Source organism: Silurus aristotelis (genome assembly GCF_946808225.1).
Source record: "Silurus aristotelis genome assembly, chromosome: 13".
Taxonomy (NCBI): Eukaryota; Metazoa; Chordata; class Actinopteri; order Siluriformes; family Siluridae; genus Silurus; species Silurus aristotelis.
Window position 1 is genome coordinate 18,494,563 of NC_139586.1, and position 25,189 is coordinate 18,519,751.

At 37.4% G+C, this 25,189-nt stretch overlaps 3 protein-coding genes across 3 annotated transcripts in view; 1 reads left to right on the top strand and 2 right to left on the bottom strand.

Annotated features, from left to right (window-relative positions):
- Positions 1–25,189, bottom strand: part of LOC310735980 (uncharacterized protein) — a 139,632-nt gene that overhangs the window by 82,333 nt on the left and 32,110 nt on the right. The gene's annotated exons all lie outside the window — the stretch shown is intronic.
- opn6a (opsin 6, group member a) lies at positions 439–13,049 on the top strand. Its single transcript, XM_083559309.1, has 6 exons — positions 439–669; positions 1,378–1,583; positions 5,881–5,980; positions 10,023–10,127; positions 11,199–11,422; positions 11,709–13,049. Exons 1-6 carry the CDS (start codon positions 540–542, stop codon positions 12,198–12,200), a joined length of 1,257 nt encoding a protein of 418 aa, XP_083415435.1. The 5' UTR covers positions 439–539; the 3' UTR covers positions 12,201–13,049.
- strn (striatin, calmodulin binding protein) overlaps positions 19,251–25,189 on the bottom strand; it is a 54,199-nt gene continuing 48,260 nt past the window's right edge. Inside the window, exons 15-18 of the mRNA XM_083559144.1 lie at positions 24,720–24,866; positions 23,019–23,120; positions 21,705–21,791; positions 19,251–21,588 (exon numbers count right to left, since the gene is read on the bottom strand). Of these exons, the coding sequence (XP_083415270.1) occupies positions 21,419–21,588; positions 21,705–21,791; positions 23,019–23,120; positions 24,720–24,866 (506 nt within the window). The 3' untranslated portion in view covers positions 19,251–21,418. The remainder of the gene's footprint in view (positions 21,589–21,704; positions 21,792–23,018; positions 23,121–24,719; positions 24,867–25,189) is intronic.

Below are 25,189 nucleotides of genomic sequence, written 5' to 3' on the forward strand. Positions count from 1 at the left end.
TATATATAAGGAATAATATGAGATGATGGACGTGCCTCTAATAATAAAGGGTTGTGTGATATGCATGTTTCTTTATCTTGGATCTTTTTTCTTTGTGCACTTGGTCATGTCCTGTATGTACTTTAGAGGATCCATTAGAAGAAAATTTATCAGTCTGTCCTTACACTTAGAGGATGCCAAAATGGTTAGAGACATTTTTTTCCTTTACTCATCTGCTTCAGTAAAGACAGATGGGTTCCCTTAGCGTCACGTGCGTCTATTTTTAGCTGTGTGAAAGAGTGGGAGAGAGAGAGAGAGAGAGAGAGAGAGAGAGAGAGAGAGAGAGAGAGAGAGCAAGAAGGTGAATCTGCTGACATTATCTTCTGGCTTGGTGTCAAACCGCACACTACTGCAGGTAAGTAAATTTGTATGCATTCTAATGAGTAACCTTGAATAATTTGCAGGTTCAGACCTAATCCTCTGGTCTCTCACTGTGGGAGTAGCAGCAGGGAGTTTGCTGGCTTTTAACCTGAAGCACTGAAGCCTGAGGAGCTTTAACCATGTCCTCTACCCGAGCTCTGGAGGCAGTGAACATCCCATGGAGGAACAATAACTTCAGTCTGCCGAGTAAAGATGCACCGCTGTCTGACCAGGGCGACACAATCATCGGGGTTTACCTGCTGCTGCTTGGTAACACATTCATCATAGAGTGGAATTTCTTCTTTCAGAACAATCAGTTTAATAATGCAATATATTATATACAATATAGTTTTTATATGCAAAAATGTTTGTGGATATACAATATTCTCATCGCAATGTTCAAGACAAATATTTCATGGTATTGAATGTAGTTGTCTCTTGGGTTTGGTCTTCTTTTATAAACCTTAAAGGTTCACATTTGATATTTCAGCTGAAGTTTAGCTTTAGTTAATTAGATGTTTGTATAGGATCAGAACCATGTATCAGAGCACTGATATAATTATTGTATACAAAAACAAGCAGGGATTAGTGGGTTGGTATGGCTGAATCACTGACTGTGGTTTTAAAAACTAAATCCAGAATCATTTCTGAATTTTTATTAATTGGTAAGATGTTATATCTTTAGATAATTCATGTGTTACAGTTCAGAATCAGCTGCAAATCAACATTTCCACAGATGCATTTTGGATCTATTGCTTTCTAACTGAGATTTTAGTGCAATTATAGTTGAACTCATTTAAAGAGTACTGGGCTTGAAAACACTTCACTAACTAAATGTGTTAATAGTCTCATTCATGTTAAAATCTCCTGCAGTTGTAATATAGACTGCTTTCAACATCATATCATATCATAGTCATGTCAGAGTTTATGTTCATGTATACTTACTTGAAATATTACATTGTGTGTTTAATTCCACAGGCTGGCTGTCATGGTTTGGAAACAGTATAGTGATCTTTGTCTTGTTTAAGCAGAGGGCGACTCTTCAATCCACAGATTACCTCACACTTAACCTGGCGATATCAGACGCCAGCATCTCAGTGTTCGGATACTCCCGCGGCATCCTCGAGATCTTTAATGTGTTCCAGGATAACGGCTACATCATCACTTCAGTGTGGACCTGTCAGGTACGGGAGTGTGTGCATTATAAAAGGGAAATAGAGAGAAAGAAAATGTATATATGACCTCTAATAAATAAAATTATATAAAGGATGTACTTTTTTATATAGAGGCAATCTCTGGCTTTGTTCAAAATCCATTAACACCACTGGATTTTTCAGAAGAAAAAGCTGGACGTTTATTCCCCTCCACAGAGCAGAAGGTGTGGAATAAGCATTCATAAAGCCTCCTAATGTTACATCCTGTTCCTGTTAAAAGGCCCAATAATGATGGTTCCATTTGTGCTTATTGAAAGATACAAAATAATTACATGTCTGTGTATAGCAGAAAAACAACAGCTTTCAGCGCAGTCAATAACTAATTTGTACCTCTTTGTGTAGGTTTCTACACTAGATATGGGACCTTTCAGTACTATTTTTTTTTACTTCAATGACAATCTGTTACTTTCTTATATTGAAGATTCTGATATTTACAAATATACTTTCTGTCTTCAAGCATACCTTTATTTTACTACTTTTCTTATACAGAAGCCAAAAGATTAAAATTGTTGTTTCGTAACCAATTACTGACTTTTCTGAAGAAGCGTATCAGTATGCTCTTCCTGTCGTGTCTGTTAGTGTGTATGTGGAAATTAAGAAGGATTTCACTGGGTAAATAGAGATTAGATAACCGAATTAGACGTGTTAGACAGGGCCAGGATATACTTAGCAAACACGACAAGTCAATCAGTAATTAACAGTCTTGACAGGATTCAGATTCCTAAATGCATAGTACCTAACATGTTCCTATATATTGGTTGGTCAATAATATTTGCTGATTATAATAGGTGGAAATCACAATTAGAAAGCAGATACAAATAATAATAATTATATATATATATATATATATATATATATATATATATATATATATATATATATATATATATATATATAATGTAAGCACCAAACGTGATAGTTTGCTATATTACTAATAACAAAGGTTATTTTTTGATAATACTGTGAAACCCAGTATAACCATCAAAATACCAAAAAAGGAAAGAAAAATATGGAGATAAAACAATAGATTTTTGTGGCTGGTGGTTCAGTGACTTTTGTAAATATTTATGGCATCATCGATTCTGGATAAATATATAAAGGATTATGCTAAACAAACAAACAAATAATTAGTATATATTTTTTCTTTACTTTGTGTGAAGGTTGCCTTTAAATGTATTTTTTCCAACAGAAAATTTCGATTAAGGCGCTTAAAATGTTCTACATGGACACGTGTCAAAGATTATCTCCGAAAGACAGGAAGAGTGCTGTAATCTTTGTTCATGGGTTTCACCTGTCAGACTGTTTTGCTGAAAAATGCTATATTAAGAAATCCTTGTTTTTAAAAAAAATGTTTCAGAGCCCCTTTATGTTAAAGTAATTTTAATGAAGGCACCCAAATTTTAGTGTAAGGGTGTAATGATACACAGGGTTTTCGGTTCGGTACACATTTACCGAATGCAATCCTTTTTTACATGAGGAACATAGATAAAATCTGAGTTCGCTTAGGAACGTATTAAGTGGCGGACCCAAAGTTTGTTTAGTCTGCGCCTCGCACTTTGAGCGCTTTAAAAATTTTTTTATTAAACTTGAAAAACTTACACAACAATGCCAGGGGTATTATTTAAAAAAAAAAAAATAAATAAATAAATTTCTAATAATACAAAAAAAAAGGAACCCTAGAGATAGCACAATGTCACTGTGGCTACTTACTCCGTCCTGAAAATAAGATTTGTTTTGCACATGCATAAGATGCTAAAGAAACTACAGCCATACGTACAGTGAGGAAAATAAGTATTTGAACACCCTGCTATTTTGCAAGTTCTCCAACTTAGCAATCATTGAGGGGTCTGAAATTGTCATCGTAGGTGCATGTCCACTGTGAGAGACATAATCTAAAAAAAAAAATCCTAATCTAAAAAATGATTTTTTAACTATTTATTTGTATGAAACAGCTGCAAATAAGTATTTGAACACCTGAGAAAGTCAATGTTAATATTTGGTACAGTAGCCTTTGTTTGCAATTACAGGGGTCAAACGTTTCCTGTAGTTTTTCACCAGGTTTGCACACACTGCAAGAGGGATTTTGGCCCACTCCTCCACACAGATCTTCTCTAGATCAGTCAGGTTTCTGGCCTGTCGCTGAGAAACACGGAGTTTGAGCTCCCTCCAAAGATTCTCTATTGGGTTTAGGTCTGGAGACTGGCTAGGCCACGCCAGAACCTTGATATGCTTCTTACAGAGCCACTCCTTGGTTATCCTGGTTGTGTGCTTCGGGTCATTGTCATGTTGGAAGACCCAGCCTCGACCCATCTTCAATGCTCTAATCGAGGGAAGGAGGCTGTTCCCCAAAATCTCGCAATACATGGCCCCGGTCATCCTCTCCTTAATACAGTGCAGTCGCCCTGTCCCATGTGCAGAAAAACACCCCCAAAGCATGATGCTACCCCCCCCCCCCATGCTTCACAGTAGGGATGGTGTTCTTGGGATGGTACTCATCATTCTTCTTCCTCCAAACACGTTTAGTGGAATTATGACCCAAAAGTTCTATTTTGGTCTAATCTGACCACATGACTTTCTCCCATGACTCCTCTGGATCATCCAAAAGGTCATTGGCAAACTTAAGACGTGCCTGGACATATGCTGGTTTAAGCAGGGGAACCTTCCGTGCCATGCATGATTTCAAACCATGACGTCTTAGTGTATTACCAACAGTAACCTTGAAAACGGTGGTCCCAGCTCTTTTCAGGTCATTGACCAGCTTCTCCCGTGTAGTTCTGGGCTGATTTCTCACCTTCCTTAGGATCATTGAGACCCCACGAGGTGAGATCTTGCATGGAGCCCCAGTCTGAGGGAGATTGACAGTCATGTTTAGTTTCTTCCATTTTCTAATGATTGCTCCAACAGTGGACCTTTTTTCACCAAGCTGCTTGGCAATTTCCCCGTAGCCCTTTTCAGCCTTGTGGAGGTGTACAATTTTGTCTCTAGTGTCTTTGGACAGCTCTTTGGTCTTGGCCATGTTAGTAGTTGGATTCTTACTGATTGTATGGGGTGGACAGGTGTCTTTATGCAGCTAACGACCTTAAACAGGTGCATCTAATTTAGGATAATAAATGTAGTGGAGGTGGACATTTTAAAGGCAGACTAACAGGTCTTTGAGGGTCAGAATTCCAGCTGATAGACAGGTGTTCAAATACTTATTTGCAGCTGTATCATACAAATAAATAGTTAAAAAATCATATATTGTGATTTCTGGATCTGCACCTACGATGACAATTTCAGACCCCTCCATGATTTCTAAGTGGTAGAACTTGCAAAATAGCAGGGTGTTCAAATACTTATTTTCCTCACTGTATTTACATACACATCTGTATTATCTAAATAGGGTATAACAAATGTAACCTATTAAAATTTATTTTCCCACTTACATAATTGTATTTAATACATTTAATTTGAGCCAATTCAACTGATTGCTCAATTTAACAAATTTGATTTATTCTATTTTAATAAAATAATATTCCATATATTATTTAATTAAGCATGTAGAAAAATGCTGAAGATGGAGCCACCAGGTAGGAGGAAAAGAGGAAGGCCAAGGAGGAGGTTCATGGATGTGGTGAGGGAAGACATGCAGGTAGTTGGTGTGAAAGAGGCAGATGTAGAGGACAGGGTGGTATGGAGAAGGATGATCCGCTGTGGCGACCCTTAATGGGAGCAGCCGAAAGAAGAAGAAGATTTAATTAAGCATGCATTTTATTAAAAATTTTAATAAAAATGTAATTTTAGTAATAAACTGTGTTAATAATAAAACAAAAAAAGTTACACCCCTATATATATATATATATGTAAAGTTTTAATTTTTTCACCATTATTTTATTTGTACAAGATATTTCGTACAAGGAAAGTTTGTCTCATATCAGAAACAGATATAGTCAATCTTTTGTTGTTTTGTTTGTAAACAGCTTCTGGCTATACATTTCTCAGTGAGACACCAGTGAAATAAATGGACAGATTTTCAGAAGTTTGTGGGTCAGGCATGCTGCATTAACAGTGTAACAAATTTGGTCCACAAAGGAACATCTGTTCCAGTAAATCAATTCATAATATAAATAAGAAGGCACAATAACATGGTTATTGGTTTAAAGACCTTGGAATTTTTTGTTGGTTGTCTTTGCTCTGGGCCTCAATAAACTATTAAACTAGCCGGAGAGTGGAACACTTTTAATTAAGATATATTTATCTGTCCTACAAGCTGGTGTGTCTCTTTCAGGTGGATGGCTTCTTTACTCTCCTCTTTGGCCTTGGCAGCATTACCACACTAAGTGCAATCAGTGTCACCCGATACATAAAGGGATGTCACCCAAACAAAGGTCAGCTCAATGATTAGATTCACAAACAAAAGACACTCATGCATTATGCGGTCATAAAACCTCACATTTATTTTGTACATTACAAAACATTACAAAAATAATTTTAAAGGGGAAGTTGCAGAGATAGTTGGTGCCTTTGAAAAACATGTGAAGCAAGTACACTGTGTTTTGCTAATCTGCAAACACGAAACATCCTACATGTGTCTAATAAACTAATTTCTAACACTGTCCATCGTCGTCACTGCCAATGAAAACCTCAACATCTTCAGCTCTGCTACCTCCAGCTTCACCTCCACTCTTTTCTTCACTTCTCTAACACATTCTCTATTACTTTGCACTGTTGACCCCAGGTACCTGAACTCCTCCACTTCCTTCACCTCTTCTCCCTGCAACCACACCACTCCACTGCCCTCCCTCTGATTCACACACACGTACTCTGTCTTACTCCTACCGACTTTCATTCCTCTTTTTTCCAGAACATACCTCCACCTCTCCAGGCTTTTCTCAACCTGCTCCCTACTCTCACCACAAATCACAATATCATTCGCAAACATCATAGTCAATGGAGACTCCTGTCTGACCTCGTCCGTCAGCCTGTCCATCATCACTGCAAACAGGAAAGGGCTCAGAGCCGATCCTTGATGCAGTCCATCCTCCACCTTAAACCAGTCTGTAGTTCTTACTGCACACTTCACTGCTGTCACACTGTCTTCATACATGTCCTGCACCACCCTCAAATACTTCTCTGACACACCTGACTTCCTCATACAATACCACAACTCCTCTCTCGGCACCCTGTCGTACGCGTTCTCTAAATCCACAAACACACAAAGCAACTCCTTCTGACCTTCTCTATACTTCTCCATCAACATTCTCAAAGCAAATAATGTGTCCGTAGTGCTCTTTCTCGGCATGGAACCATACTGTTGCTCACAGATTGTCACCTCTTTTCTCAACCTGGCTTCCACTACTCTTTTCCATAACTTCATGGTGTGACTGATCAAGTTAATTCCCCTGTAACTACTGCAGGTCTGCACATCTCCCTGTAAAACTCCACTGGCATCTCTCCTAAACATCTTTATGCTTCTACCGGTATCTCATCTGGTCCAACTGACTTTCCACTTTTCATCCTCTTAATCGTTGCTCTCACTTCCTCTTTACTAATGCTATCCACTTTCTGCTTCACCATCTCCACATCATCCACCCTTCTCTCTCTCTTTCATTTTCCTCATTCATCAGCTGCCCAAAATACTCCCTCCATCTTCTCAACACACTCTCCTCACTAGTCAACACATTTCTATCTCCATCCTTTATTGCTCTAACTTGCAGCACATCCATCCCAGCTCGATCCCTCCGCCTGGCCAAACACTACAAATCCTTTACTTCTTTCTTAGTGTCCAACTTCTCATACAACTCCTCATATGCCTTTTCCTTGGCTTTCGCCACATCCCTCTTTACCTGCTGCCACATCTCCTTGTACTCCTGCCTACTTTTCTTATCTCTCTGCCGATCCGAAATCTGTTTCACCAATCTCTTTCTTGTCATTCCATCACCATGTCTCTTTGTCTTCCTTCCTATTTCCAGGCATCACACCAAGTACCTTTCTAGCTTTCTCCCTTATCACTTCTGCGATAGTTGCCCAATCATCCAGCACCTCCGAGCCCCTGTCTGACCTCACACTACAGTCTTCCTCCTTCAGTTTCCACCATCTTGATCTTTTTTGCAGTCCTCACTCTCCTCTTCGCCTCCAAATCCATCCTACAGACCACCATCTTATACTGTTTAGCTACACTGTCCCCTCCCAACACCTTACAGTTTTTAATCTCCTTCAGGTTGCATCTCCTACATAGAACATAGTCCACCTGTGTGCACCTTCCTCCACTCTTATACGTCACCATATGCGCCTCCTTCTTCCAAAATACGTGTTCACCACTGCCATTTCCATTCTTTTAGCAAAATCTACCACCATCTGCCCTTCCCATTTCTCTCCTTAAGGCCATTTCTACCATAACCTCCTCATCACCTCTGATCCCTTCAACCACATGGCCATTAAAGTCTGCCCCAATCAGCAATTTTTCTTTGCTAGGTACACTCTACACCACTTCATCTAACTCACTCCAGAATTTTTCCTTCTCCTCCATCTCACAACCCACTTTTGGAGCATAGGAACTGATGACATTTATCATCACCCCTTCAACTTCCAGCTTCACGTTCATCGCCCTATCAGAAACTCTCTTCACCTCCACTACACTCTTACTGTACTCTTCCTTCAGGATCCCCTAAACCCTATCCAATGTTCCTGGCCTTAATCCCTTTCCACTTGGTTTTCTGAACACACAACATATCTACATTTCTCCTCTCCATCATATCAGCTAACTCTCTCTATTTACCAGTCATTGTACCAACATTTAAAGTACCAACCCAAACCTCCACTCTCCTACACTTCACCTTTTCCTGCTGTCTTTGTAGACGTCTTCCTCCTCTCCTTCTCCTTCTTCCACCAATAATTTCCCAATTTCTGTGGGTACCCTGTAGGCTAACAATATCTGTGGCGGTTGTTGGTAACCCGGGCCTCGACTAATCTAGTATGAAAGTCTGATATGTGATCCGCATATTTGATTTGGCACGTTTTACGCTGGATGACCTTCCTAACGCAACCTTCCCCATTTATCAGGGCTTGTGCAATCCCAATGGCTGGGTTAAAAGCCAGCTAGCTAACAAGAACAAACCTGACAGGATTTGTAAGAATTTGTAGCTCATGGCAAAAAGAGTTTTTACTGCTAGCTCATACACACTAACAGGATTTTTAGGTGGATTTTTAAGATATATTCCCTATGCTTTAATCTTTATATCCTTATTTTATTAAATAAGTATTTGAACACCTGAGAAAGTCAATGTTAATATTAGGTACAGTAGCCTTTGTTTCCAATTACAGAGGTCAAACGTTTCCTGTAGTATTTCACCAGGTTTGCACACACTGCAAGAGGGATTTTGGCGCACTCCTCCACACAGATCTTCTCTAGATCAGTCAGGTTTCTGGCCTGTCGCTGGGATGGTACTCATCATTCTTCTTCCTCCAAACACGTTTAGTGGAATTATGACCCAAAAGTTTTATTTTGGTCTCATCTGACCACATGACTTTCTCCCATGACTCCTCTGGATCATCCAAATGGTCATTGGCAAATTTAAGACGTGCCTGGACATGTGCTGGTTTAAGCAGGGGAACGTTCTGTGCTATGCATGATTTCAAACTATGACGTCTTAGTGTATTACCAACAGTAACCTTGGAAACGGTGGTCCCAGCTCTTTTCAGGGCATTGACCAGCTCCTCCCATGTAGTTCTGGGCTGATTTCTCACCTTCCTTAGGATCATTGAGACCCCATGAGGTGAGATCTTGCATGGAGCCCCAGTCCGAGGAAGATTGACAGTCATGTTTAGCTTCTTCCATTTTCTAATGATTGCTCCAACAGTGGACCTTTTTTCACCAAGCTGCTTGGCAATTTCCCTGTAGCCCTTTACAGCCTTGTGAAGGTGTACAATTTTGTCTCTAGTGTCTTTGGACAGCTCTTTGGTCTTGGCCATGTTAGTAGTTGGATTCTTACTGATTGTATGGGGTGGACAGGTGTCTTTATGCAGCTAACGACCTCAAACAGGTGCATCTTATTTAGGATAATAAATGTATTGGAAGTGGACATTTTAAAGGCAGACTAACAGGTCTTTGAGGGTCAGAATTCTAGCTGATAGACAGGTTTATTTGCAGCTGTATCATACAATAGTTTAAAAATCATACATTGTGATTTCTGGATTTTTTTTTAGATTATGTCTCTCACAGTGGACATGCACCTACGATGACAATTTCAGACCCCTCCATGATTTCTAAGTGGGAGAACTTGCAAAATAGCAGGGTGTTCAAATACTTATTTTCCTCACTGTGTATATATATATACCACCAGTCCACCAGCTGAAACCATGTTCACTATGTCATTCATACCATATGATTGATTGCACGTTTTATACCTTATAAAATCCTTTTCTTCACAGCTCACTGTATCACAAACACCACTGTAGGCCTGAGTATCATGTTCATATGGGTTTCAGCTGTATTCTGGTCTACAGCTCCACTGCTGGGATGGGGAAGTTACACAGGTTAGTTTGATACAGAATTACATACGGTACCAGTCAAAAGTCTGGGCACACCTTCTCCTTTAGTATTTTCTCTCTATATTTAAAAAAAAAATATTTTCAACATGAAAGACATGAAGACATTAGTAAACTAAAAGTTAAATAACAAATATGTTGTATATTTTCAAATTTTCAAAGTAGTCACCTTTTGCTTTGAGGACAGTTTTGCACACACTTGCCATTCTCTCATCAGATCCATATTTATGGCAAGAAACACTCAATAAAGTGAGTTATTAAATCTGAAAAATATCAAGAACTTAAACCTTTAAATGATGGTGTGTCCACACTTTTGATTGGTCCAGTACATTAATTCATATCCTGCAATATTTTTTTTTACATATAAAAAGCACAGTATTTAATTTGGGTTCAGTAATATCTAGGTCAGAGACGACCAAACTAGGTTGTGCCGTGGTCACCTTTGATTTAGCCTGGCATACAAAAAAAATGCAATTTGACAAAACGTTTTGAAAAATACAAACCAGCATCATGTTTCTAATTAGTTTTATTAAAATAAAACTGCATTAGATAAGCAGATTACAGAGTAAAGTTATCTATTTATTTTTGTTTAAATATTATGAAAATCATATATGAGGGGTAACATTGCAACTTTAATTTTCATATAACAATTGTTATAATTAAACATTTTATTTTTAACATGTTTGATGTTTGGACCTACAAAGTTTGGGCACTGCTGATCTAGATCATTTGGAAGTGGAAAAAGAGAATAATTAAGCATAGTAATTTATTGTTCAAGGACACAAGGCAGAGGCAAAAGCACTGCATGGTAGTTATGATAGAAACTGAGGTTTACAACACAAACCGTATATTTACCTGGGACTTCACAAATTCACAAAAATCCACAGAAGAATGTAACTACAAAAGCTAAAGGATGAAAACATCATAAAAAAAAGCAATCAGCTGAGTTCTGACACTGAATACACTTTGCTATTTTTTTTTTTTTGTCTTTCCATACATTTAACTCACTGCAAGGTTGACACAGTTCTTTTGCTAAATCAATTTTTTCTACTTCTACAGATCGTGGGTATGGTACCTGTGAGATTGACTGGGCAAAAGCAAATCACTCCACCATCCACAAATCTTACATCATCACCATCCTGATCCTCTGTTTCTTTGTTCCTGTCTTAATTATGCTGTTCTGCTACATGTCCATAATCAACACTGTGAAGAAGGGCAATGCTATGTCAGCAGATAGAGGCTTGACTGACCATCAAAGAAAGATTGAGAGAGATGTCACCATAGTAAGAGGGAATTAATTTATTTTTAGGTGTATTCCCAACTTAAATCTGGGGTTCCTGGGAATGATTAAAAAAAATATATTGATTTATTTATAGTTTAAAAAAAATGTATTTAAGTTAAATACATACATTGAATACATACACAGTTAAAAATCGCTTTGTGATTCTCAACATTATTAACAAATATTTTTATTCATCTGGATCTTTTTCATAGGTTGGCAAAGATCATTTATCACGAAGTAGAGATAGACTCTTCTGAATCAAAGCCTTTGTTCTGTCTGTGTTTTAGGTTTCAATAGTCATCTGCACAGCGTTCGTCCTGGCTTGGTCTCCATATGCCGTAGTGTCAATTTGGTCAGCCTGTGGCTTCCATGTACCCAGTCTGACAAGCATCTTCACTCGGCTCTACGCCAAGTCTGCAAGCTTTTACAACCCACTCATCTACTTTGGGCTCAGCTCCAAATTTCGTAAAGATGTTGCTGTGCTGCTGCCCTGCACCCAGAATCGCAATGATGCAGTCAAACTCAAACGTTACACACATATGAAGGCCAAAGGAAACGAACATCACAGGTACAGAGCTGAGGAAAAGGATGTGCGTTTTCCTGTTTACCAACAGGCCAAGGATGAGCCCCATGTAGGAGGAGGGCTTGGTAACACTGTACCCGCCCCTGACTCCAGTGTATGCGGCCACTTCCACACTCCTTCACTCAACAAGCAGGTGCGTTTAATTCAATTGCCCCAAACATCTGAATCCCCAGATTATGAGTCTGACAGACTGTAGAATGCGGTAAATCAATCTGTAAATATTCTTTCAAACAAACAAACTTTATGAGTAGAACTGAAAAGCTATTTTTGTATAAATATGTACTGAATGCAATAAAATGAAAAGTTTTGAAGATGTTTCTTTTAACCTTTTCATCCATATGTACCTATACACTGTATACCCACAATGCAATCTAATCACCTGTGAATAGTGGTGCCAGTGGGAAGCCTTCGCTTCAGCTTTACCTGAAGAAAGTGATGCAGCAGAGCTTTATTCCTCAAATCCCATTTCTCACCTTCTTCTCTGTACTTTTATCATTATCCATAGTCTACAACAACAGGCTAGTCTTCTAATTTGTAGAATACACAAGCCAATATTTGTCAGTATGTGATACACTGCAGTTTGGACATTTGAGTCCAATATTAGCAGTTATACTACGTCAATACTGCATTTCCATTTCACTGATTTCACTAGAAAACCTAGCGTGAGGAGGGGGGCTGTCATGTTTTTACACTTATTATTGGTTCCAATCAGCCACTGCGACCCCCGGTCAGGGAACCAACTCCAGCCACTCTTAGTGCCGGTCCCAAGCCCAGATAAATGGGGAGGGTTGCGTTAGGAAGGGCATCCAGCATAAAAACATGTGCCAAATCAAACATGCGGATGATCCGCTGTGGCGACCCCTGACGGGAGAAGCTGAAAGAAAGTTTATTGGTTCCAATCAGCAACAACCTACAGAGGTGACATTCACTGCTTTTGCAGTCTGTTGGCTAACCACAGCTCAGAACATTTTTCTGCTAGAAGTTAGCCATTAAAGAATGAAAGTAATTTTCAACTGCATATTGTTTGGAAATTTGTCTGTATATAGGGAAATAAACTTAAAATAGACAGAGTACTGCTGAAGATGCTAAGCTGGTTAGACAGCAAATCAAATTTCAAGATGGTTGACAGTGTGGAGACAGTTACAACTGTGTTACAATGAATGCAAGATATAAAAATAAATAAAAAATAAACAGTTCACTTACTTGAATAATTGTTTTCTTACTTGGGAAAGATTCATGGCACATTGATGATGAGATTCATTGAGCTGCTATTTGTGTCCAACTTTTATGCAAACATTATAAAACATAATTCTTCACATGATAATTAGAAAATCAGCAAACTTATATCTCCTACAAACTTAATGAATCAAAAGGTCACCTCTGGGCCAGGGTGTAACTAGAGGTTGATCGTCTGGCCAATTTATCGGGCCAATTTAGGGCATTTTTTTTAATTAATTGGCAACATTTGACTGTGCTGGAAATTAGGCTGATTAATCGGCAGGCGCATCTGCAGCTATGTATTGTTGTGGAACAGGTGAAGGTGCCTCTTGCAGCAAGCAGATCGCCATTCCACTGGCATAACTCTATGTCTCCCTCCGCTAACTTTTAAAAAAAACTACCTTGTATCGTCTTAAGAATATAGTAAGACAAAGTACACACCAAACCGACGCCAAAGACACCAGTAAGTAACCGACACAACAGTAACTCTCCCATAATGGCTACTCGATCCGATGCAAATGAGTCTACTTCCTGTCTGAAGTTTGGGTATTTATAATAGTGTTGGTTGACACTTCCCGATCCATTTGTGCAGATGCGCAGTACAAATAGTGTACATAAGCTGGATAGCCAATCAGAGTTCTCTTTTTTTCCCCACAGACAAGCTCCGTCGCTGATTTGACGCACACAATCGCCGAAAAAAATTAAAACAGTCCAACACTTAAGACACCCGACATTACCCAACCACCAACTGTCAGCTTGGTGCGTCTGGGCTTTAAGTTCTTAATCTACCCTTCTATATATTTAATTGATTAAATGAAGTTCTCTACTTCGTGATGAGTAAGCAGTTGCCACGGCTTACTCATCAGGGATAAATGCACACCATTCACCTTAACTGTTGATTTCTGTAAAGCTGCTTTGAGACAATGTCTGTTGTGAAAAGCGCTATACAAATAAACTTGACTTGACTTGACTAAATATAATGATACTTATATAATGAGAATTTTTAAAATGTTTATTTTAGAACTGTGGTGTTGATGAGCCTTTAACCGACTGGAGTTTTGTCAACATATAGATACGGGTACCAAATCCTGGTAACAAGTGCATTGATTAGAGAGACTTGTATTGTTTGAACTGCAAGTGCTGGTGAAACACCTCACTCTGTTATAAAAAAAAAAAAAAGGGATTACGTTAAGTAACCTATCGTTCTTTTTCTAACTTCGCTTGGTGTTTCACTATGGGAGATATAGATCACTCCCAGATTGCACGTGATCCTGCTATATACCAAAGTACATGGGCTCTGACCTTCTGGCTCCTAATACTGCATGTGCTAATAATGACTCGGACACATTCAGTCTATAAAATCCCACATAAGTGTGTGGCGTAACCCAACCAACTGCCACACAAATTTCCTGAACAGAAACTCCCTTAAGTAGGGCCCATGATGTTGCCATTCCCCCAGTAGAGAAGCCCTGAGAAAAAAAAATGCATTCAAGTCCACAACAGCAAGAAATACAACATTCTCTTTTATTATTGTATTATATTGATAAATGTCTTCCATCTGAAAATAAAAAAAAGAAAAAATACAACAGGAAAAGAATAAAACTATAAATATGTACAAGTGAATTCACATATTTATCCAATTTGTATAATCTCTCTTTACATCACACGGACTAGAATTTCAATTCAGGTTCTTCATACGTTCCAAAAAATATTCGCTCCTCCATATATCAGTACACAGAACCCTGTTCATTAGATCATCTGTAGTGAGGGAATGCAAACGCAAAGCCACTTTTGGTCATTGTGTTCACAACAACTGCCTATGCACACTAAAAACAAAATCCCCCCTCACTGAGTACTGCTCAGAATCATAGGACACAGCACTTGAGGCGTGCCGCTTGATGACGATCAAAAATTAAATAATTCCTGTGTCCTTTTCAAATCTGAGTCACTGTTTAAACCTGTGGCCTAAAAATGAACAGATTAATAACAAATTTAGAGGATGGTTTAGCAGGAACCAGTGCAGAAACGTGGAAGTGTTTAAGTCCACAGTAGGAACACTTACTGGCAGTGTAATAGTGCTGCTTTAAAATCTGGAGTACTTCTGTTCTAATGAAAACACCAGCACTCAGACTGCCACTTTCCATACATTCACTCAAACCTCTTTAAACCAAGCAAATCAATCAATTCTTATCTCTGACCAGCAGGAGACACTGTTAGTGTATATGAATGATTCTTGGATTGAAGTTAAGAACAAAATCAGATGTCTGAACTGGGGCTGTTTCATTGGTTTGACACACAGGGCAATGCAAATGTGTGCTTTTAAAGCAGTAATTTAGACATTTCTTCTCATTATCCTAAATGTAGTAATTAAAGTTGTGAGGAAGTTTATATTTGCGCAGGACCTACGAGTAACAGACTTCTAGTATTATTACACACTTCAAAACATCACTAAACCACATTGAACTGCAGTGCGATGCAAAATTAATTTTATTATTTCTTTTGCTATAACAGAATGATGGGAATGGTTTTATTCCTCTTTTAGCACAGAAATGAGACAATAATGAGTTTTTTCGAATTACTGAAGGAAGCCTATTTCAAAGCACCGACACTAGAGACTCCTTCCCAAATTGCTACAACAATCAGTCTTTCAGAATAGTGTTTATGTGGAGTGAATGCAAGTAACTATGTTGTGGAAATGATTGCATAAATATAAACCAGGAACTGTAGTAAGCTGGAGTATCCTATGTAATAAAGAAAGAATTAAAAACTTATTCTGGCTTCAGCACGGCTGCGTTTTTGCAGTGTGACGAGTCTGACTCACTCAACATGGTTTGAGATGAGTGTGTAATGATTTAGAAATGTACTTTGCACAACACTGACTCCAGTGGAAACTATAAAATAAATATATAAATAAAAACAAAGGGTAAATAGTGTGCATTTAACATCTATTTTATTATATATCTATTAATAATAATATTATTATTAATATATTTTATATATATATATATATATATATATATATATATATATATATATATATATATATATATTTATATTATACACACACACAGTAATCCCCCTTTTTACCGCGGTTTGAATCTCGCACCCCCGGTTTATCGCGGAATTGCATTTGCTACATAACTAATTTGTTTCGCTGATTTTTCCGGCCTCTCGCAGATAGCACGTGAGACGTATAGGGAATTGTTTTTTTGTTGAAATCTTTGAATAAAAATATAATTATTAATTATAAAATAAAGTAAAATTTTAATACAGTACTGTACACATAAACAAAACAAAAAAACCCCGTGGCGTCCGTTTATCGTGGTTTTTCGTTTATTGTGGGTGGTTTTGGAAAGTAACCACCGCGATAAACGGGGTTATAATATATATATATATATATATATATATAAATATAATCATTATATAGTGTTTGTAGCTGTTTTTGCCAACTGTAGCACATGAAAGATGATTACATTATGGGATAACTTTGTAAATAACAATATAGAATTTTTTTTATATTTAATTAGATAGACATTTAAAATTAAATAAGATATCGATCCTATATTTAAATTTGTTTATCATACATTTGTTAAGGTGGCAATTTTAATAAAATATTACAATAGCAAAATCTTCCATCTTAAATCGTGTGTTATTTCCATACAGAGCAAACCAATGAAACAGCAGACAGCAGAGACAATTTAAAATTAAAGGAACAGTTCTGACAAAAAATAAATGAATTTTCACCCTAACGTAGTCATTTGATCAGTGTAGTGAACACTTAATCCTGGTCAGAGTCATAATAGATCAGAGGTTTGTATGAGGTACACTGATATGTAAAGCAGGAACACACACTGGATGGGAAACAACCAGTAGGGGAAATTTTGATGTCACCAGGAAACCTAAAAGAAGTGTTTAGAAGATGAGAAAAGGAAAACTGAGAATATTATTCTTATGTGGCTGCATACATTCCGAACCAATTCACAGCATATACGATACTCCCTCCGTTTAGTGGAACACTATGGTACAACTCTTCTCAACAGCTAGATGCTGGTATTTCCCTTTGATACCCAAACTAATCTTCCAGCAGTGTCTAAATTATGACTAAAACCAAAGAAATAACCCAGAAATTCGAAGACACAAATAAAATAATTATTTGCTTATATAATACCTCACCAACTGAGGTGAGCCAGTATCATGAGGTATTTTATAATGGAGATTTTTAAAGCAGTTTTGTTGTAATTGTAAATGTATGGGGGAAAAAAATTACAGCAGAGGGTTTTCTATTCTAGATTGTTCTATCCAATGAACCTAGATTTTTTTTTAAAACCCAAATAGCAAAATGATTATATACAGCAGTGCTGCAAGGTAACATCATGCAACTAAGAATAATTCGTTTTAAATAAAGAGTTCCCCTCTTTCCAGTAAGAGAGAGTGAAGAAAACAAGAGCTAAAGACATTTTTTTGGATGCAAAACACACCCTGGCTGACAGTTTGTTAAATGGAAAAATGGTGTACATTTCACTTTTGGCTGAACTGTTCCTTTAAGACCATGCATCACTGTGTAATGTAGCCCCCCCATTTTGCACTATAATCCACGCTGCATTTTGTGTTCATAAACAGTTTGCAAACACTTTTACTATACAACATGAATTAAAAAAATTATTCTGCACCCGAAAGAACAAATTGACATTTTAACAGACTGAACGCACATGTACACATATGTATACACACACACACTGCCAATCTACCTAATACTATTCTCCATTTGGTGAAGTAGCCAAAGAAAAAACCCTTTAATTTCCATTATTTAAAACTGAACAACTTGAAACTAAAGACTGCAAAAGCACATAGGACAGTCTTTTGCTTTGTAGTGCTTGTGTCATCAACGAAAAGGCATCATAATTGTGAAAAATCAGCAGCAAAAAAACAAAAACCAAATAGAAAGACAGCCTCAGAGAAACACTCCATGTTTCAAGTAATCAAAAAAAAAAAATTATGAATCTATCAATCCACATTAAATCTGTCTTAAGATTTGTTTGCAGCCTTTATCACCAAATTTAAAGTAAGTAAATAAATAATGTATTTGTTCCATGTAACATATATATATATATATATATATATATATATATCTCATACAGAGCCCCCCCCTTCAGGTAGTTCATATCATCAAAGAAAGAGTGTGCAAAATGGTTTTGATTTGAGAAAAATGTTTTGTTCTCTGACTTCACACACATCATATCAACTCTCAAAGCTCCTGATCATCCAAACACACAGATATCCCTACTGCAGGTATCTTAAATAATCATCCATTTGGCTTAATCAAAAACATGCAAACGAAAAAGCTTATAACATAAATAAAAAAAATATTTTTTTCCCCTAAGTGTGAAAAAAAACAAAAAACCCTTACACCTGAAAAAGCTGAATCGCTGCAGTTCTGGTACAGCTTGTCTGAGGTTCATTTAAATACACTGCAAAAAAAAAGTCAAATCCGTGACCTTTTCTCGAGTATCGTATATTTTCACATCTAATCTAAATCTAGGCTAGTTAATAAATCACATGACAGATTGGATCGGACTTCACTGCTTCTGCCAGAACATTACGTGCTGCATTACACAATAGTGACGTCTTATGTTAAAAAAAAAAAAACCTAACAAAAACAAACAAAAAAAAAACGCACAAGCTTCCAATCAGAACCAAAAGAAAAACCCAGAACATAAAATATTACGCTGTAGTAATTGCACAAAATGTACAATTCTATTACATGAGATCAGATCAGATCAGTTGGTGGTCCTCTTCATGAGCGAGGCCACCGTTACAACTAAAACAAGCTTGGATATCACAACCTAATGCTTCCAATAAATACTGGAATATAAATGTATAGAAACCTGTAGAACAATTAGATCATACATTTTTTTGTAGGGGTGGGGGTTAACTAACTATTTAAAGGTGCTTTAGAAATTAGACACAATACAATAAAATCCATTTGTATTTAGATGTAAAGCCACAGAGAAATTGACACACCGTAAAATGGTTCAATAAATAATTTACTTCTAAAGTAATCCTATGTACAAGTCGAGATCTGGGTGAACTTTTAACTGAACTGAATCAAATATTATAATACAATAATATAATATAATAAAATATTAGAACTCTGTCATCAGAGGAGAGCCGCTGCAAACGGAAGGAAAGAAAAAATCGTTTCAAAATATATGGCAGAAAACAGATTAAATTCATTCACGGATCGAATAACTTTACAGAACCTCAGAACTCTGAGCCTCCAGCTTTAAGAAGAGCAGCAAATCTGAACTGAGTAAAAATAATGGAAAAAAAAAAATCTTCACATGCGATCGGAGTGAGAAACGGCAGAAACCTCGGGTCGTGAATTTGATTTTTAAACCGATGTGTGCTGATATTCGATAAATACATCTTGCTTACATCTCTTACTTAAAGAAATACCTCAGAGTTTGTTTCTAACTTGGTGTCCACTGCATTGGGAGCGTATGTGTGATTACCACAGACCCAAGTACTCCATGTGCTGAGAAAAGAACAAAAACACCCATTTATTATAATGATAATAGAAGCCTAAGGGCAGTTGTTCGGGGCAGTCAGTAAATGAATAAATAATTCATAAATAATAATTTAAATACTTAAAAGTCCGAAACGCACTGCATTTTGTGCAGGTGCAAGTAGAAATTTTAATATTTTAGTTAGCAATTTTTTCCACTACTAAAAAATTTCTATGATCGTCCTTTAGACAAAAATCACATGACTGTTCTGGGTTCCGCACATTCAAAAGCATCTGCGGGAACAACAGGTTCTCCAAGATGCATAGTACAACCTACAAGGCAATTTTATCTATAAAGCACCACAGAAAAGCAAAGTGTATGTAGGGGAACATTATTTATTCGAATGTCATTGCTAGTAAAAAAGAGACCGTGTCCACTTTTGTGTATGGATTTTAATTTTGCAAAGTGCTTTATTTAATGACTGTCAATTGAATTAAAAAATTTAGGCTTGAAACCTAAAAAAAAAACTACATCCTTTCAAAGATGGGGCTAAATTTTCAGAGGAAAAAATGCAAAGTAAATTGCTCTAGGTCTGGAACAGCATTGGCAAGACCTTTATTGTTAGAATCTAATGTTTAATTGTTGATTCAAATAGTGACAGATTTTTGTTGATTTTTTTCCTTGTTAACTACTGCCCTTAGACTTTTATTCGAAGTGAATTTTGATTACACACCTTTTCGTGGAAAAGTCAAAATCCTAAATGTGGGAATCCACACATGTACACGGCTGACCTAGTAGATAGTATTTAGGATAAAAAAAAAATGCTGATGTATTCTTTTAAGATCTCCTTCAGTTAGACGCCCCATTATGCCAAAGACATTCACTCATTTTAAAATTTAATTTCTAATTTCAAAATCAGCAAGGTGATCCAATTTGCTCATATAAAATATACTGTATCTCCTTAACCCTATTGTGTACACTTGAGACTAATCCAAAGTGTCATGAAACGAGGAATGCTGATTAATATGTTACAGCATGGCACTCTGCGTGTGAAGAGCCAATAACACCGGGACGATTCCCTCCAGCCTGAGCTTGGCTGAGACTTGTGAAGTTACCACTGTTTACCTACACTGAATTTGAAACAAAGGCACATCGTCAAACAGTTTACAGTGAGAGAATATCACACAGACCATCTAGCCCAGAAGCATTAAGTTCTCCAATCCTTCTCATTTCAGAAAGCAGAAAAAAAAGGAAGGAGGAAAACAAACGGTGTGGGAAGCACACAGACTTTCTGTGAGGCTAACAAAGCAGGAGCGGCTCCTGGGGCAACCCTGTTACGTTGGAGAGTAGAGAACACGTGCACACACATACACACCCAGACACACACATTTCTATGAGGAGGTTCCCTCCAGCAGGGTTGGTGTCTAGACATCCCAAAGAGAGTGTTTCTACTGAGCTGCTGTGTTGTGGATCCATCCTAATCCCCCGCCCAGGCCTGCCTGGACGAGGGCGTATGTTTTTCAGACAGGGGTTTGTAGGGAAAGAGGGCTGTAGAGATGTTCACCTGACATCCCTTCTCTTTATTCATCATCAGGAATCCCAAAGCACAAAGGGAAAGCCTCTGTTTAAAAGATAACTCTCATTGCCTTTATGGTCCATTTCCGTTCTTCGAGGCCTCAGAGGTCAGGGGTCATACGAAGACTTTGGCGAGGGCGTCCGCTCCAGCACTGCCGATGTAGCACTTGGTGGGATGGAATGCCACATCGTTAATCGACTCGTCAAACTTCTTCCTGTGAGCCGTGAACTCCTGAATGCAGGTCTTGCTCTCCATGTTCCACAGGCGAATGGAGCAGTCGTGACCTGAGGCAGAAAGAGATTTGACTTTTCCAACCAAACTAAACTAAAATATAAAAAAGTCTGTTTAATAAAAATGAGCAGCAGCTGGACATTAGGAAAAATAGCTGTGAGATACTTACTGCCAGACATCAAATAGAGGCCATTGGGATCCACTGCTAAGCTGGTCACAGCATCCAGATGAGCCACCATGGAGTGAATAAGTTTTCCTTAAGTAAGAGACAATAAAAGACGAGATTAAGACACCCGCCATCATTCACTTAGTTTTTGAATAAAAATGGTTTGGTAGAAAATGCATAATAGGCATTTTGGAGTATAAAGACATATAAAAGAATGAAAATGGTGTATAAAGAGCATTAATAGGGCATAATGTGCAGGTCCTAGATCATAATGTTTTAATTCAGAACGAAGAAAAGGACTTAATGTCCTAAGTCCTAATTTTCTCCATAATTTCTCTGGATCAATTTCCATGCACCAGCCAGCTCTCACCTATCATACAAGGGTGAAGGCTAAGATCTGCTTCCTCTGAGAGGAAAAGACCACTCTCCATCCTCTTTGCATACATAAACTTACAGATGCCCATGATTGACTTGTCTCACTGTAATTGACAGGAGAGAGAAATCTTTTTCACAGATGGCAGTAGAATCATCAGCATTCCAATTTGTGATCTCCAGATGATAAGAGTAACGATTTTCAGTTGTGCCCCTTAGGAGCAAAATGAAATGTTTTAAGATATCACTAATAAAAATATTCTAGAACAATGTTGAGCCATAAATGTGTTCTAAAAAAAAAAAAAAAGAATGCTCTATTAAAAGCATATTCTACAATTAGGGCGCTTTAAGAAAATTGTTCACAATGTTGGTGGTCCAAAATAATGATTTAAATGAATTATTATTATTGGAATGAGTGTATTGAGAATGAGTGTGTATGAATAAATCAAGAATGAAGCACATTAATGTTAAAGAATGATGCATTAGGGGGGCATAACACATGTATTCTAGAATTAAAAGTGTCAGAGAATTAAATATGTCTGAAATGAGATAGAAAATGTGTGAATTGTATTTTATGACAACGCATGCCCCTTCTTCAACATGAACACCACTTCTGTCAGATATGCTTCGTGACATTCTTGAAAGTGTGGTCATCTACATCAGACTTCCAGACTCTCTTTAGTAAGCGAGGAGGTTGTGTCAGCCCAACTTTCAAGTGAACGACTAAAAACACCTGCTCAACTGTCTATCATTCAGGCTTTATATTGACCTGAAATTTTCTTAAGGAAAAAAGATTATTACACATTCTGCATTTTAATAACAGAATGCAAAAATGGATGAAGATTGATCAGGTCTGAAACAGACACGAAATGTTTTTTTGGGCATTTCTAATTCCATCCAGATGAAATTGCTGATGAAATTACATGTGCACTGTGCAGGAACTACCTGTGTTGTTGTCAAAGAAACGGATGTGACGGTCCTCCTGTGCCGTGATGGTGATGGGCAGCGTCGGGTGGCTCAGCACTTTGTTGATCTGACGTGGGGCATCTGAAGAAAAGCAACAAATGCACACAGTCAAATGGGATACCACATACCAAAAATCATAAGCAATGATAACAAATGAATCTGTATTTGCTCTTAGGCCTAGAAAAAAGTGGAAAAACTGTATTACAGCACTACCACCAGATAAGTTGGTTTGTGCATGATGTACTGCAGCACATTTATTTAACATACTTTAATTTCAAATCTTTAATAATTTCAGTTCTAAAATGGATCAATACAATAAAAGCACTGACAGAGAATTTCTACAGGTATATGCCTTTATCTTCTAAAGATGTGCATTCTGTTATTTTTTAATATATATTTTTAAATTCCAATATCGTCTGGAGGCAAATAATTAATAATTAATTTGTTTATCTGGTAGGAAAATGTAACAAAAGTTAAATTGGGCTCAATATTTCATGTTGTACCCCAGCTGAAGCAGTGTATGCTATCTGCTGCTGATCAAAAATCTAACTCTGAAGGTGCCACAGTGTTGGAGTGAATATCTACCGTAATTTCCGGACTATTAAAGGCACCCAAATATAAGCCGCACCTACTGAATTTTTCAAAGATTTTTATTTTGAACATAAATACACCGCACCTGTCTATAAGCCGCACCTGTCTACACTGAAACTAATAAACTTTACACAGGCTTTAACGAAAGACAGTGTCTGTAACATGGCTTGTATCTAAACAGTAGTCTACCAAGGAAGTCATTGTTCACTGTCTTCCTCCTTCCTTTCACAACTATTTCTCTCGGGAGATTATCTTTTGGCATCTTCGTTTAACCATCTGTGAATCTTTTCTCCCGATGCCGTGCAGCTCAGAACACTGGTGAAGTGCGTTTTTTCATGCCCGTTTGTTTTCAGCATGACGAATGATTCACATTTCCTGTTGACAGTCCGAGTGAGCGGCAGGTCAAACGTCAGAGGAACCTCATCCATATTTATGTGGTGCGTCCTGATTCAGTGGGAGCGCATCTCATTTAATATAAAGAGTTTCATTGGTTCACCTGAACCCGTTCGGCAATTTCATTGGTCTAATGTTATGGGGCTCAGTTTTTTGGCTTGAAGCTTGTGAAATCGAGGGAAACCCAGGAAAAATCCATAAATTAGCCGCTTCATTGTTTAAGCCGCGGGGTTCAAAGCGTGGGAAAAAAGTAGCGGCTTATAGTCGGGAAAATATGGTAATTAACTGGGTCATCACAGAAGCAGTGTATTTATTTATAATAATCTCACAGTAAGAATTTCTGCACCAGTGAATGAAAACACTTACATGAAAGCTACCCATATAGCTAACCACTCGTCTTGCAAACTTCACATCCGAGCTCTCATGTAAAAATAAAATCCACCCACTCTTAACACTTGGTTCACTTCACTTGCACAAAAAAAAAGTGTATTTTAAGAACAGACATTCAAGGCAGAAAGAAGTGATATATATATATATATATATATATATATATATATATATATATATATATATATATATATATATATATATATATATATATATATATATATATATAAAAAACGCGTATAAGTTTCAGTGCAAGTGTGTGTGTGTGTGTGTGTGTGTGTGTGTGTGTGTGTGTGTGTGAGAATGTACCAGGCTCTCCTGCATTCTGAGACTCCAGCTCCAGCACCAGCTGCCGTGTCTCCATGTTGAAGATGCCTGTTCTGCCGTTGCTAAAGGCTGTCACCATGTGAGCTGGCTCACTGCACACCAGATCCACAGAAGAAGGAATGCCCAACTCTATCTCACACACATACACATCATAAAAACCAGACTTATGTCAGATGCTATGAAATACATGGCATTTCATACACTTCAAAAAATGAGAATCCCAAATACCATATAATTTCAAAATCTGCTGTACATCATAATGGAACTGGAAAATTACTGTCGTGCACAATATACCCAATTAAATGCAATTTGAGACAAAAGAAAAATGCATCAGAATATTTAAAGATAATGAAAATTCAAATTTATCTAAATTGCCAAACAGGTTTTTTTCCACCACTGGAAAATTTTTTTTAGATTTTTTAATTCTCACAATTTTTCCTCAAAATTGCGTG